General features: G+C 42.0%; 1 protein-coding gene across 12 annotated transcripts in view; it reads right to left on the bottom strand.

Annotated features, from left to right (window-relative positions):
• Positions 1-15,770, bottom strand: part of SHANK2 (SH3 and multiple ankyrin repeat domains 2) — a 310,473-nt gene that overhangs the window by 965 nt on the left and 293,738 nt on the right. For 6 of the 12 annotated variants that reach the window (XM_086472429.1, XM_086472430.1, XM_086472432.1 and 3 more), the window contains 3 exons: positions 15,508-15,638; positions 14,062-14,173; positions 10,514-12,926 (listed from right to left, as the gene is read on the bottom strand). In XM_086472429.1, the coding sequence (XP_086328555.1) occupies positions 10,514-12,926; positions 14,062-14,173; positions 15,508-15,638 (2,656 nt within the window). Of the gene's footprint in view, positions 1-10,513; positions 12,927-14,040; positions 14,174-15,507; positions 15,639-15,770 lie in introns of all 12 variants that reach the window. The other 6 variants (XM_086472431.1, XM_086472435.1, XM_086472436.1 and 3 more) reach the window with 2 other exon arrangements.

Genomic DNA, 15,770 nt, shown 5'->3' with positions numbered 1-15,770 from the left:
TTTAGCCTACCAGTTTTACCCACTGTTAGATAACAGAGCTAACAAGAGTAGTTATGAAAAGTATCGGAAGCACTGGATTTTGAATCTTTGGGCATCTACTCAGTGAGTTTTATGGTATGTTTGTATTTTAGGGCATGCTTGTATTCCCATTTGCTCCCAGAACATGCTCCACAAGCTCCTCTTGTTTCCCTTTCTGCTCAGCTGGCCTTTCCATGCTTTAAAAACGAAGCAGTCCTTCTGAGGTTCATAAAAGGTCTTCTGTGCCCATTTCCTTCTACACAGAAATTATACTTTGGCAGTTTCACCACAAAACTTGAGGAGACAAAACTCTTGTTACTGTGCACGCCCAGAGGTGATGTAGTTGCGATCAGGTCACTGGCACCTACCTCTTGCCTAAAGGAAACTTCAGATTACAAACTAAGCCGGCATGAAACTTGCCGAGAGGTTCGCTCTGACGCCGAGGCTGACAGGGTGGGTGAAGGAGCAGATGAGCCTGCTTTTGTCTAGTGGCTATAGAACAAATTTAGAAGCAGAAGATCCAGGTTCAGGTCTGCTCATATCACAAAATGCTTAACCCCACAGCCCTTACTTCTCATGAGAAAACTCTGCCAGTCAGCGTGTGCACTTCAGGATCTCCTGCTGAACCCTTGGGTGCCTTAAGCTCCAGAGTTTTTCACTTTTAAAATACCCTGCCAACTAGGAAAACCTTCAGACAACTAATTCCAGGCACTTCCAGACCAAAGGAAGGATTTGTTTACCCCTGAAGCGACGCTACGGACTCCAGGGGACGATCTGGAGGATGCCGTAGTTAGATTTCTAACGCAGACCCTGACTGAAGCCCTCTGTATCTGAGGACCAGCTTGCCCCCAAGCCTGACCTGTCATGCCTGGGTAGAACTGGAAATGACTTGGGTGCATGATGTCAGATACAAATGCTTTCATTAATAATGCAGATTCACCACTGGGCAGAAAAGATCTTATGGGGCCAAAGAAAGCGCGTGGTTCTGGAGCCCCTGTATTTAATGTGCTGTTATGGAAGAAACCACAGTCTCTTCCTAAGTCACCGCTTAAAGATTTTGTGCTAACTGCACCCAATGAAGTACCAGAAATGATCCACACATCAGGGGCCAAGCCCCACATCTCATCTCTCTGAGGCACGTCCCTCACCACCCCACTGCTTTACAAACGGGAGGCCCCCTGGTGCTTCTCTGCCCTAGGTAATCACCACGGCTTTGCTCCGTCCTGCGGAGAACTGCAGCTGCTGGGAAGGAGCTGTAGGTCACCCTGCCTCACTGGGTCTGCTCCCCAGCGCGGTGCCATTGGGAATGCCCACGGAAGGGGAGCGACTTGACTTTGCTCACCCACATCCTGAATAGGAGAGCGGTTAAAATGTTAAATAAAAAGATGGTGGTACCAGCACTTCCTCATCCCCTACCGTAACCCACACCCCCTGAGCAGTCCTCCCCCATGACCAAAATGAAGAACTGGAGGCAGCTAACCCGAGGCGATGATAGCAGGCCGTTAAACCCTTTCCGATGTCCTGGCAGTACCGCCCTGGAGACCGTCCTCCCTGTTTCCTTGGTTTGCCGCTGGCTGTTGGGAGCCCTGGGAGTACGTTAGCCACGTACTCCCCGCCTCAGGTCTGGGGCACTGCCATATAATTAACAAACCCAGGCAGCAGGTAACCCACAGCACTGCTACGCTGAGATTCAGAGCACGCTCGTATCACAGCGAGTCTCGTTCAAAGAAAGCCCCAGTACCATGTTATTAGAAAAGCACGTTTTGGAGAACATACATGTTATTCACACGAGCAATCCCACTGATTTCCCACAAACTGTTCCATATATTTCAATGGGAACAGGGGGATATTTTTGAGAGTTCAAAAATTGGTACTTCACTTAGAACACAGTAGGGACGACACTTCTAGCACTTACGTCTTTGTAAGTTAACAAAGAAAGGAAACACTTGGCAAGGCTTTGAGTGTTTCCTGCGAATTTTTTTGGAGCTTAATGGCTCTCATTGTCTTCCACGACTGGAGCTAAGCATTCTTACAAATAAAAAGTCCATGGCAAAAATCATTACATTCTACTAACCAAGGGGAACAAGTTATTTCTACCTACTTTAACTTAGCATTAGGAGTCTCACACACTTTAATAAGGCATGATATAATTTTAAATCAACAAAAAACCTGCTTTGAAAAAGGTTGGGACAATGCTGTCCTAGTGATCGCGAGAAGAGCAGGATGACTTTTGTTTAAATGGGGAAATGTCTCCCTATCTCTTTACCTGCAATTACCCTTTTACTTAACTTCGCTGTCTTGCAAATACTAGAAATTACGGTTTTGTGTTCACACCATTGTGGCAGTATCAAACAGACGATGAAAAGCTATCTTCTGTTATGGTAGATGGTGAAAGAGCATTCCTGTTACTTGACTGACAACTCCAGGCTCAGTGCACACCTTCTGCTTTGTAACTCGCTTTTGCCCCTTCTTCTCTGTATTGTTCCTTTCATAGACTCCCTGTTCACGAAATCATTGTCATTGTTCCTTTAAATAAAATGTATTAAGCCACTAAAACACCAAAAAGTAAATTGTGCTCTTATTTTAAGTATTCCTTAGTGTTACCTAACCTTCTCAGACCCATGGGCAGCAGTACTGGGTGAGCAAAGCAATACAAGCAATGTTGTCCTTTGCTTTCTGTCAGCCTGGATCCAAGTAATGGCTTCACGTGGCTATAAGCAATATTGAAAGATCTGTGGGCATCTTGCTTTTTTCAGGCCATAGGTTCAGGACTACTGACTATTAAAATACATCTCTGGAACAACGATAAGAAAATGTTTTATTTTAGCTGATTAATGAGGTTTTCGTTTATAGCCACATCAGTACTCAAGCTATTATAAATATCAATCCTTCTGTCAGAGCACTTTGTTAACATTAACAGACTCAATCCTACAGCAACACACCTTCTTCAAGGAAGTTTTTAGTTCTACTACACACCTGGGAACACAGACAAGTCATAAACCAGTACCTGTCCCCACTGCTGCAACGGGGTAGTGACAGGACGAGGGGTAATGGTTTCAGACTGAAAGGGGGTGGATTTAGATTAGGTATTAGGAAGAAGTTCTTCACTGTGAGGGTGGTGAGACACTGGCACAGGTTGCCCAGAGAAGCTGTGGCTGCCCCCTCCCTGGCAGTGCTCAAGGCCAGGCTGGATGGGGCTGGGAGCAACCTGGTCTGGTGGGAGGTGTCCCTGCCTGTGGCAGGGGTGTTGGAAGTAGGTGATCTTTAAGGTCCCTTCCAACCCAAACCATTCTGTGATTCTGTGATTTCTAGGCTCTCAGTTCGAAGTCTTTAATTCCAAGATTAATTTTTTCCCTTTCTTTTCCCCTTCCTGCACCTGCCACATCAACTCCAGCATGTTATAGAGCTCACTGTACTGTAACTGTAATCCAAGGAAAAACCACGCATATTTGTGTAAGTCCTGTGCATCCTAAATTATAATTTATGACATCTCCAATACAATATGTGGTGCAGATGCTGTCTTGCATTTTATGGTTGATTAGTATCCTGGTCAATAAGGAGCAAGTGCATTCCAGCTGGAGAGCAGGCATGTTTTTGTTGGGGCTTTCCAGATTTTTAATAAGAGCAATTTCTTATGCCTTATTTGATCATCTGTTAAATGAAACATATTAAATCCATATTAAACCTGCCTAAACCCAAATTTCATTTTAAAAAGGTGAAAAGTCTGATAATTATTTAAAATAAAATTAGCTCTATTAGAATCAGCATATGGTAGTGATTTATAAACATTTGCTGCTGTAAGATTGCACTGACTGCTATGCCCATTATGTTGCCTCATATTAAAATCACAATATATAATTCCCATGTCACAATGGTGCTCCCTCCAAACATAAAAGACACCAACACAGCTTGTAGGCAAGAAATTCTCTTAAATTTTAAATTAGATTTGCAGGATTCACATCTACTGTTAACTTAATATCAGAAGCAAATCGGTGAAAGCTGGCACGCTGCGACAGCTCCTAGGAGCCTCCCATGTAAAAACCAAAAAACCATTCTGCTCTCATGGGAGCTGTTTTATCCTGTAACTTGCCAAAAGACTTGCTGCTTCTGACAAAGCTCTTCCATTGTATCCGAGAAAAAAACCTTAACAACCAAGACAACCAAAGAGCGAAATGAGTCCCTATACAGAGGTACTATGAGAAATTAACTTTCTACAGATTTTTAAGAACACACAGAGCCCAAACTTTGCCTTCACCTCTTATAATATTTTTACTTTATTTTTGGATTGTCAAAGGAAAATGGCACGGTAGGAAAGTAAGACAATAATTGACTGTTTGGGGGTAAGATTAAGAACAAGGGCTGGCGCAATGACTGGCAGGATACAGAGCTTCTTATAATACTGTTATTTAAGTGAGAAGAATTGAGAAATGGTTAGTGTCTGTTGTAAGTAACACTGTTCAGTCAGAGCGAAGAATAATCATTAAGGTCTGTGGGAGCCTGTTCAAAAGCAACAGTTTCCGTGCGAGTGGGACAAATGTCTGGAAACCAGCAGTGAGGGGATGGTGCTGACGAGGGGCAGAGGACCAGGAGATGGCCTCAGCCACCTCTCCTTGGAGAGCTGCAGGAAAAAGGGCAAGGGAAGCTGGAAGAAGAAAGGGGGAAATCCCACAGCTTCCAAGAACAAAAGGCTCGACAGTGATGACTGCAGCGGATCTTGAGTATTTTGAGGGCTAGTTTGTCTTGACTTTAACATCATGCAGGCATATAAAACTGTACTAATTGTCCCTCCCCACCTCTCCACCTCTAAAAAGCCAGCAGAATTTGGGCATATTTGAAAAATCATGCCCCTTATTTAGGTGCTCAGGCATAAGTTCAGGAATCTGGTCTTACGTGCTCATCAAAACTCGTGCTTAATATTCCTCTGATGAAAGTGGCTTTTATTTCAGCTTGAGAAGACATCCTCTTTCTGGTTTTAGAATGGCTACCATTTCTGGATTAGGATGCTCTAATCCACATTGCACGTTGTAACAAAGTCTACACCAAAAATCACTAAAATGCAGTAACAATGAGTGAGCATTAAGAAGAAGCAGAATGTACAACATAGAATACTCTATGCTTTATGGTCGTCACTTACTTCATGGCACTTCAGCACGACCCTCTTCTGACAACAGCAGTCATGACAGCAAATAAAAATGACAAAATGGAATGACTGAAACCACAAAAATTACTGACAAAGTAAGCAATCCTGTGAAATTGGCTGACAAATGGTTAACAAAATGAAATGAATCTAATGGGACAGCAGTAAACTAAAAAAAATCAAGGCTTGAGAATTATCCCACAAGATATGTATTTTATCATCTGTGAAATCCAGACATCCTTCACAATAAACCAAACGTAGGATCAGTCCCTATGCAGGCCTTGCTACTGAGTTCAGTTCTGCCTTACCTGTTCGTGAAAAAACAGGAACTTTTCCAGACAGTCATAAAAAAAAAACAAAGAGGGATGGACAAAACCCCTGGCCATAGGCACTTTCACTTTTAAAACTTGTTATGCCAACACAGTACAGGTTCTTTTTGCTAGAGGACTCGATCCTGCATGGTTAAGCATCCTCCATAACTCCCACATTTATAATATATACCAGGAGCGACGCCCAATCCGCCCCAGTGGCAATGAGGACATTGTGCATCGTTTGAAATAAAAACCGTTTCTCCTTATGGCAAAGGTACCGATCACTTTGGTATGGTGATGGCAGGGAGCAGCAGCACTTGCTGTTCGTTATTCCTTATGAGTGCACTGGAGTCGCGGTGGAAGGCCGCGGTTTTCACTGGGGGCTGTTCTTTCTCCTTGGCAGCCATTGGGTCTATCCTGCGTTAATCACGGTGACATTATGCAGTCGATCGCAGGCTGGCACTTGATCATTACGTTGCTAAGCGACTGCTGGGTTCACAGACAGAGCGAGCACTCCTCCCTTAACCTGGTGAAAACCCCTGCATTCGTCTTCTCCCCATTTCTTTATCAGCTCCACATAAAAGTCAGTAGCCTCTCAAGCGAATTTATAGCACCGCTGTTATTTATAGCACCACGGTCGATATTACTGTCACACGTCCCGCCCCGCTCGCTGGCGGCAGAGCATCACCTGCCAGGCCGCGGGGCTCCCCGGGGCTGGGTTTTCCCACCTCCGTACCCGAATTCGGAAATGGGAACCGCAACCAGAGCTCACCATCGGGGCTGCAGGTCTGGGTATCTGGGTCAAGTGGGAGCCCCGTTTCCAAACGCCCTCAAGCTTTTCTGTAAGGAAGGATGGGCAAAAAGGGAGGAAGTGACGTTCAGAGGTTGTGGCCTGGCTACAGGGACAGACCAGATAAAAATCTCTATCAGCAGGACTGATCGCCCCAATTTCTTTAAAGTAAATGATGGCCAACATTGAGAGTGGGATTTGGAGCTCTGTTCCAGAACCTTCTGATCAAATCCTTTAATTATGCTTTTATTAGTACAAAGTAAGCAAGCACATCCTTTTGCTTCTTCCTCTTTTTCCTTCCCCTACCTTCCTATCCCATGGCAGGTCACTGCCGCTGAGAAGCAGATGGTTTCCAGCCAAATGCTTCCGTGATCTATTTAAAAATCTTGAAACTCCGTAAGAACCATGGAAAACTATAAATACACTGTGTAAAATTATTGCTAAACCAACAGGCAGAGAAAAAAGCAAGCCTAGGGTCGTGTTTTAACGTAATAATTGAGAGAGAAACGCTGCTCAGTACAGTGGAACCATCTTCCTAACCCTCATTTATCAAAAACATAGAATGAAGATGGTTTTCTGGGTTTCCATAGCAAGGCATTACCCAACTATTGACAATATAATACACCTCTGTGCTACTCTAATGGGGCAATGGCCTGAGTGAACTACAACTGTATGCCCACTGCCTGTGCAAAAGTAACTCCTAGCGACATTTAGGATTGCTCTCTGGGCTGTAACTTCACGTATGTGCCAATGAGCAAACATGTATTTTAATTTCATCAGGCTGTTACTGCTGTGAACATAACCCAAGCAAGCCTGTGAACAATGTTCCTATTTATAACACTTCCCAATATTTCTCTTTGGCTGAAGGATATGAACAGGCACACTCATTTTTTTAACACTTTTCCTTTCGCAGAGCTAACGAATTGTTCTTTAATTTAGCAGAATCCCTGCTTTCCATGAACTAAAATTCCTTGCTCCCTTTCTAATGCCACCTCACAGAAAAGGGCTACAAGCTCTACAGTTCGCTGTCCTAGGCTTTCCTAGTATTAGGAAAAAAATCAAGAAACTCTAAGAATTTTATCTTTAAAATTTAAGTATTAGCTTTAATACTTGGAATCTTGGCAAGATGGTATTCCTTGGTCACAATGTTTGACAGCTTTGTAAAAAATTGTGTCAGTCCTGCAATTGGGCTAGAAAGGCTGTAATTTATTTAACTTTTTAAAAGATAATGCAAGAATAAAGGCAGTAAAAAAAAAATGCCTTTGTCTGGGAAGCATTCACCACGCATCTATTGCTTTACGCAGGCACCTTTGAGAACTCAACATTTAATGTTTTTAGACGTCTAAAATTTAATGCAGACAGTTCAGGGCGTAAACATACAAAGCACAATGAAAAGAAATTGGAGCATTTTCTCCACTGTGATAAATTTTTCTATTAGCCTTTTGCTCCCTCTTTCACACATCTTTATCAAGACTCAGACACCAATCCTCTCTCATCTGCCCCCAGAACGTGGGGCTGGTGAGGCTCAGAGAGGGGGGAAGGTGCCAGCCTTGCTCCAGGGGCAGACCCCACCTCACAAACACACTGGTTTACAAGTAGGACTTCTGGATCTACACGTTAGCTTCTCCATTTACATCCCTCTACCTCAGTCTGGTTAAGATGAAAAGGGATTCCCTGCAGCATCTTTTAAAACATGCTTTCAACATCTGTAGAGAGTTGTCTCGCTTCTGCTGTCCCTGATTTATTACTTAGCTTAAAAAAGAAATCCCGAGTAACCTTTTCCGATCATTTTAGTATCTTCAATTCACCTCAATTAAAAAAAAAATGTAATCACATCCGTTTTGAAAACAGAACAAAACAAAATGCAGCCCCCTCTTACCTTCCGTTCCCACTGGGAATTCTGGGAAGGTGTCATTTTGTTCCACAGTCAAATGGCAGCCAAGAGTTTGGCTGCTCTATGCCACTGTCCGCTTTTCTTATTTATTACCTCAAAGGTCTTTCGGTATTGTTATATCCCAAGATCCTCTCTCTAGTTTGCAAAGATGCCTGCTTGGGTGTACTTTTCAGGAAGGATTTCAGCTGGATTTCAGCCACGTTGAACGAACGCTTTGTGTGGTTTTGTTTCCAAATTTAGTCTCTGTATTCCATAATGAACACTATGTAATTTGCTAAAGCTGAGCTCTAAGAATTAAAAAGTCTAAAGACCACAAAAGCAACATAACTTTCTAACACTGTCCAAGTTAGATCTTCCTCTAAAATATACGGGACTAATCTTGCTTACCTGATAGTTTGTTTTTCTCCAATGAAGTGACAGAGTAGTTTTTAAATTTTTTTTCCAACCTTTATACCTGTTAAATGTCTTTTCACAAAAAATGTGCATCTCTATTTGCTTCTACTTTTCATTTTCCTCAGTAGTGATAATACTTGACATATTTACAGTACATTGAAGTTGCTAGTCTCAGTTATTTTCTAATAAAATAGGGATGTTAAAGATCTCTACTGTAACCAGGAAATAACTATCAGTTTAAATATAAAAGATGATAAATAACATTACACATATTAAGCCAGAGGCAACATCTTCATATGGCTTAATAAGAAAGCCGATCAAGGTCTAGCAAAACTAGTACTCTTGAACACATAAGAAAAATAACATGAAACGGAACTGTCAGAGTAATCTGCAAGCCAAGACATGTAAATTCAAGCTTGGTGCACAAGTATTGATTTTACGCTTGCCTGAGGTATTCTCAAATGTACAGTGTTCAGTTGCTGTGCTAACTTTGTTTAATGACTGTCTTCATCAGGCAGCCAGTATATACTGTTTTTCTTGTACAGTTTTCATTGTATTATTTTTTCATGTATTAAGGCTTCTCCTGTACAGACAACTCAATTAATTTCTACTCGGTTTAGTCAAATGCCACTGACAGGAGTTCCAGAATTTCAGGTTTTTTCTTCCATCTCTTCATCCTAAAAGCTGTATAACCACCGTGTCCCCCTGTCACCAGTTTGGTGACTACCATCTTGCAGGAAATAATATAACTACCTGACGCTGAGGCTTTTGATCACTCTGTTTTCTGAATGAGCAATCATTTGCAATTAACAGAGCCACCCTTCCCCTAAAACCAGATTATCTTGATGCGTGCAAAGGACAGCAGCTTTTCAAAGGCTGAGTTACTTATTACCCAGCAGAATAATTCCAATGAAATATACTTAGATAGTATCTTCTTTTTTTTAAAAAAGTCAGCACTGCATTTCTGCAAAAAATACATTTCTATGGAGCAGCCTGGGCCAAACCATATGCAACACTCCAGTAAAAGGTACATTTAACTGCTGTATGTAAGGCCAAACCATTCCACATCACAAAAAAAACCCCCAAACCTCTGGCTCTCAATAAAACTATCAAAGTTACCTTTTTTTTCCCCATAACTTGGATTTCATTATATTATATCCATATTCCGCACAAATGTGACTACGCAATTGCTTGTACGTTTACCCAGTGGAGTCGGACTACCGTGCGTTCCTGATCACTCAAGTACCTTTCAGAAACCACTTCTATGCAAGTGGATTGCACTGCACTACCAGGGATGCTGCTGTTGGGAGAACTCCTTGAACCTGTAAACATCAGAGCCTATTCATGAACAAGCGTGTGCAACAGAAAGCAAGACCTTAAGCCCCATAATATTAAGCGGTAGAGATGCTAAATTACCTTTATAGTACTAACACGAATAGTGCAAAGTGATTTCAGTGACTGATTTTCTAAGATAACTTTATACTACTTGGTAAAGTGGATTACGAGAGGTATCAGCATGAATCAAACGACATCATACAGTGAACGTGAAGTAAGCCTAGGCAAAGACTTTTTTTTTTTACCTGTTTGAAGCCAAAACAAGTTATGGGACTGAAGAAAAATTACATTAGCACCACATTTTATAAGAAAAAAAAAAATTAAAGAGAAAAATACTACTTAACAATAAATCTAAGTAACTCACATCAAAACAACTGAAAGGTTTGTGGAAACGGTCTTTGAAGTTGGAGAAAACTGAGAAAGCTCCTGTCCTATGGTGTAGACTACACAAACGTTGACAATGTAGAAAATTCTTCCCCTCTGTAAAATTGTTTGTCATAGACTATTCATTAAGCAAACATGTACAATAGAGGCTACATTCTTCTTTAATCTATGTGATTTACAGGGGAAGTTAGTGAAGGGATGGGAAAAAAATCAAGCCTTTATTAGAAAATTATTTGGTTAATTACATTTACCTTGTACTGAGACTTGCAGTTTTTGTTCCGGTAGGTGACTCCAATCCTTCCCCTGGCTTTGAGGATTTCTCTCTGTTCATTTGCTGGAGTATTGAGTTCAATTCACTAATAACATTAGCCTTTGGGCCTGAGAGAATTGGGCTTTTCACCTCCGTCACGTCACCCCATAGCTTAGATGTCCTTTGGGGAACAACTTTAGCCATATTGGGCTGTGCACTGATCGGAGGCGGGGGCGGAGCGGGAGGAGGAATAACAAAGCTGTCTACAGTTTCCTCAATTAGCGCATCCTTGTAAAGTGCATTGCTTTTGTTGATTATGGGCTTCATTTTTGGCTTAGGAGGTACTGGGGGTTTGTCCACCAGAAATGTTTGCCCATCTGCATAGACTGTACAAGTATCCACGTTCTCACCCCCTTCCGAGGACAAGGTAGAGATACTGGACACCGTTGAGATAGTGCTGGTTGTCTCTAAGTGATGGTCACTACTACTTCGACTGTCTACCTCCTCAATCCCAGAGTCAGTGACGTTATCAAAGCTGTCAGGAGGTGGCAGAAAGGAGGCAGGCAAACAGTTTGAAAGACCCACTTGCTTTTTACTGTCTAAGGAATTTGTTGACTGGCTGGGGGCAAATGGCGCAGGCGAAGGCGTGCCGTTTTTTCTTTGCTTAATCAAGTCCGTTAGAGCCGAACCGGGAGCTGCGCGGTCGTCAGGGATGTCAAAGCTGTTGGCGAACTCTAAGGGGGGTGGTAGTGGCTCAGTAAAAATAAACTCTTCATCGATATCAACTGATGCTAAGGGTGGCGGAGGGATGCGGAACGGCAAGATGACAGGGTCGTCGACAGAGCTCGCTGCTACGATGGTTTTGCAGGGAGATGCCGGTGGCTCGGGCTCAGCAGGCACAGTCAGCTCACTTTCTGCTTCCTCGCTCCCCTCCGGCCTCTCTGGCGGGGAGTTTTCAGGGTTTGGTTCCATTTCAGCTCCCTTTTCCTCTTCATCTTCGGGTGTATCATCTGATTTTGCTGTGTCCACCGTATGAACCATCAACAAGCCAGCTGACTTTTGCTGCGAAGTATCCACAATGTTTATCAACATGTTTTTCTTCTCCTCAGCTTTCTTTTCTTTCCCTGCATCTGTTTCATACTTGTTCTCGGTCTCCTGCCGTCTCAGTGGGCCACGAGTATTTTGCCTAGTGACAGTAGCAGTAACAGGAAAAGTCGTTTCAATATTGGATCTCAGCTTTGTATCGATGTAAAGTGGTTTATTAAGGTCAGCTTTAACAGTGTCTCCTTTGCCTGGAATCTGCTGTGTTTGTTCTTTCATGGCTCTGTCCCTGGCAGAGAGAGCGAGGGCTAGTGGCGAGTTTGGATCTAACAGCTTTCCTGTGACTGGGTGAACGTAATTATCTGAGCTGGATGCATTCGTGGACTTAGCTGCCACCGTACTGTTTTCAGTACCTTTCGTTTTGGACGAAGCATTTAATGTCCTTGGATCACTTTGATTGCTGGGTTCACTGCTATTAAAAAGATTTTCAGGCTCTCTAGGTGCAGGAATCGGAGATGGTGACATAAGCTGTCTAAACCCATCTTCACTACTAAACATTGATTCATCGGTAAATTTAGATTGCCTCATACGCGGTGTTGGTGGTGTTAGTCCAACATCCTCATCTCCTAGGTCTGTGGAAAGGAAGGCTGGAGAATTACGCCTTGCTTCTAGCCTCTTTTCCCTGTCCCTCACCGCTCCAGCGATGGCTGCTGCAAATGGACTGCTGACACCTAAGCTATCATCGGGTCGGAGCTGCCCGGGTTGCTCCGAAGACTGAGGATCGATTTCCATGCTGCTCCCTTGGCTACTTTTCCCACTGCTGCTGGTGGATGGCTCTTTCACAATAATTGTTGGGATTGGAATAGAGCAGGTCTTTTCTGGACTGTCTTCAACATTGGATTGCTTCACCAGCATCCCCTTCCGCCTCGCTGGTTTGGCCGGCACGTAAACTGCTTTGCTTGCAATCTTCCCCACCTCGGAATATGGGTTTTCTGGCATCTGACCCCTCTTGTTCCTGAAATTTGCCTGAGACGCGGCACTCCGACTGTACAGGTCTTCAGAGTCCAGAGAGTATCTGTCCAGTTCCCGTCTGTAGTAGATCCCTTTGTCCCTTATCATTGTTCCCACATTCTCAGGCCTAACCAAAGAAATTTTTGAACCTGAATTCTGATTAAACGGAGGTTTAATAGTTCCGTAGCTCCTGGATGTCGGGGATTTGGGAGAGTTGTACAGAGAGGGTGAAGGTGGTGGTGGTGAAGGAGGTAAGGACTGTGGTGGCGGTGGGATATCTTCAGAGGTGTCAGGCATTGAAAGACTTCTGGTAAACTTCAGCATAGGAGGAGCCAAAAACTGCCGTTCTTCCTCTGTTATTCCTAAAAATCAGAAAGTATATTTAAAACACTGTCTTCCACTGGGATCCCTCACAGTGTATTATTTCTGTATCCAACCTAAAAAGCCCGGGTGCATTTCACTTGACGTGAGGCACATGCAAACTTATGAAAGAGGTCGTTTGGTTGACTCCTACCATAAGCATTCTTTCTCGTTGAACTTCCAGAGACCCAGAGGCCAGAATTAAAAACGATGCTACAGAATTTTAATTAAACTGATCACTGACGTGTAGGCAAATGTTTTGGTTTTATGTATCATCAAGGTAGCTGTAGAGAAGCACATTTTCTTTGAAAATTATTGAACAGGGAAGACATTCTGTGCAGAAGAATAGCTTATGCCTTGCTGTAGCACTCTATAAATGCATATAATAATACAACTTAGAAACCTAATGAATTTTTAAGATGCACTTGAAACTTAGCAAAGGGACTGCGAAGATTCTATTGGGGAAAAAAAATCATAATGTTTCATTTCAAAAGATGACATTATATTATTACAAATACAGCTTTTAACACAAATAAACTGGATAATATTGGGATAATTTAGATGCTAATTTTACATCAGCATAATGCTTTTCTAAATTGATAAATATCGCTACTAAGATTACTACCAAGAACAAAGCAAGCCCAAATTTGTAATGCCTTTTTTTTTTTTTTTCTCTTTTGTAAAATCATCTATGGCCATCATTTGGAACAAAAAAGAGGTGAATTTTATTCCATTTTATCAATAGAGATTCTTTTGTAAACTACACAGCATTACAATGCTTTTGCCCCAATAACAAAAAAGGGAATAACATTTTGCCCTACGTAATGCATTGCAAAGGGCTTGTACTGAGCTTTTTTTTTTTTTTTTCCCCTTCTCATTGCCTTTCCTCATCCGAAGGAACATTCTAAAGAAAGGAATTCAGTTATAATTCCATAATACTTGCCTACTGCCATCAAAGCAGAATGTGGAAATTATATCATCTTACACACAAATGTCTTTTCTCATGAACTTTGTATAAAAATTCAACAGTCACTCACTGAGGTAAAGATGTTGGAGAAACACGCTTTAAGAAAGAAGCAAAGTTACTAAAAGCATGTGATTAATGCACAAGCAAACTATACATGAGAAGCATTTTACCTATAGATTTTTGTCTTCTCATTGTACCCCGAGGTATACCCAGAAAAGGACCTTGAGGACTCCCTGGTACAGTGGGCGTCATCACAGCAATACCCTGTCTCTCATACATGGACTACAAAAAAGCAAACAAAAAACCCCACAAGCATTAAAGCATGCAAGTCTTTCTCTCACACGTAAATAACTCTTCTGTCATATCTGTTAATCCACTATCCCTTTTACTTAGAATTCTTATGGAGAATAACAAATTTGGTAGTATTCTGGGGAGGAGGTCAAAAGAAAGGGAAGGCCGGGCTTTATTTACACGTTCATAAAACGACAACAGCTGTACGTGGAGTTACTTGACATTATTCACAAGGCAATACGGTGAGTTCCCAGCACATTTTGTGTGCTGTAAGAAAATGAAGCGTGAGCAATCGCATTTTGTTTCATTCATTTCCAAAAACCTAGCCACATGCTGCAGAGGTATTAACGTTCACTCTGCACCAAGCTGTATGCTCTCTTCCTTCTGAAGAACAGGCCTATTTTCTTGGAGTCTTGCACAGACTCAAGGTGTCTTGCGCAAGGTTACACTGGCAGTCAGCATCTCAGCTAGGAACCGAGGAATGCCATCTGAATCCCAGTGCACTCAACTGTCCCTCCTTCTTGTATTCTATTTGTTTTCTGCCTCTTAGAATAGCCTGTATTTCCTTCCATCCCAAGCTGCTGAGAACAGCAAAGTGCTTGTGTCAGGAGCGATGCTCTTTCGGAAGGGTGGGTAATGGAAAAATACATCTAAAATGCAATAAAACCAATTATTTTTTCACATGCAAAGTTCTATACGAGCAAATTCTGCAACTGAGTAATCCAATTTCAGAGTTCTGGAGTTTTAATTTTTAATATGTGCTATAGTATTAATGTCAATTCTTCCCTTACAAATCATCATGTATTATTTAAACAAGATATAATCTATTATCAGGAATAATAAAGACCCACAGTAGGAGAAACTTTCACATTAGTGGAAATGGCGTGGCTGCACTAACTCTGCTGCTGAGCCTGAAACAGCATACCTTGACTTTCAGCAAAGTTTTCTAGCTTGGGTTTAGCGTGGTACTGACACCTTCAAGTTCAGCACTTACTGGCATCTCACCAGCTCAGATTACAGGCAGAACAAGTTCACATCAGTTTGAGTAACACTGAGGTAGCAATGCTGTTGATGGGAGGGTCTCAGAATAAACGTAAGGATATAATAGGAAAAGTTTTATAGGGGTATGTAGATTCTTCTGTTAAAAAAACTATTATTAGAAATGCAGAGTAGACCATGTCTTAAAGTTACCAGATAATAAAAGCAAAATGAGTATATAAAGCAATGTTTGTAAATTCTTTTCTGTTGTACGCCCTGCACGCTGCCAAAAGACCCCCTCCAACCAGTGTCAGCAGTGAAAGCCGTACTTCAGAGCTACCACTCACATTCATATCTGTAGCTGAGGGAAAACATCTACTAGAAGGCCGCTGTTTAATAGTTGCCACTCTTGAGTCCACAGTTGCATTGTCTGCAATTCTTGATGGCTTGGAAACTGGTACTATTTCATCCACCTTATCTGTAATATAAAAGTATTCAGTAAAATAAATATCATTTGTCCAAAAACTGAAAATTTAAGTATTGCAAGGTCAAAGGAAGAGATTTACTTTTCAAAAAAATGCAAAGAAAAAGTTTTTTTGGCATTTTAACA

This window comes from Leptosomus discolor, chromosome 12 (assembly GCF_034619465.1).
Source record: "Leptosomus discolor isolate bLepDis1 chromosome 12, bLepDis1.hap2, whole genome shotgun sequence".
Lineage (NCBI taxonomy): Eukaryota > Metazoa > Chordata > Aves > Leptosomiformes > Leptosomidae > Leptosomus > Leptosomus discolor.
This window is presented reverse-complemented; position numbering and strand designations above follow the sequence as displayed.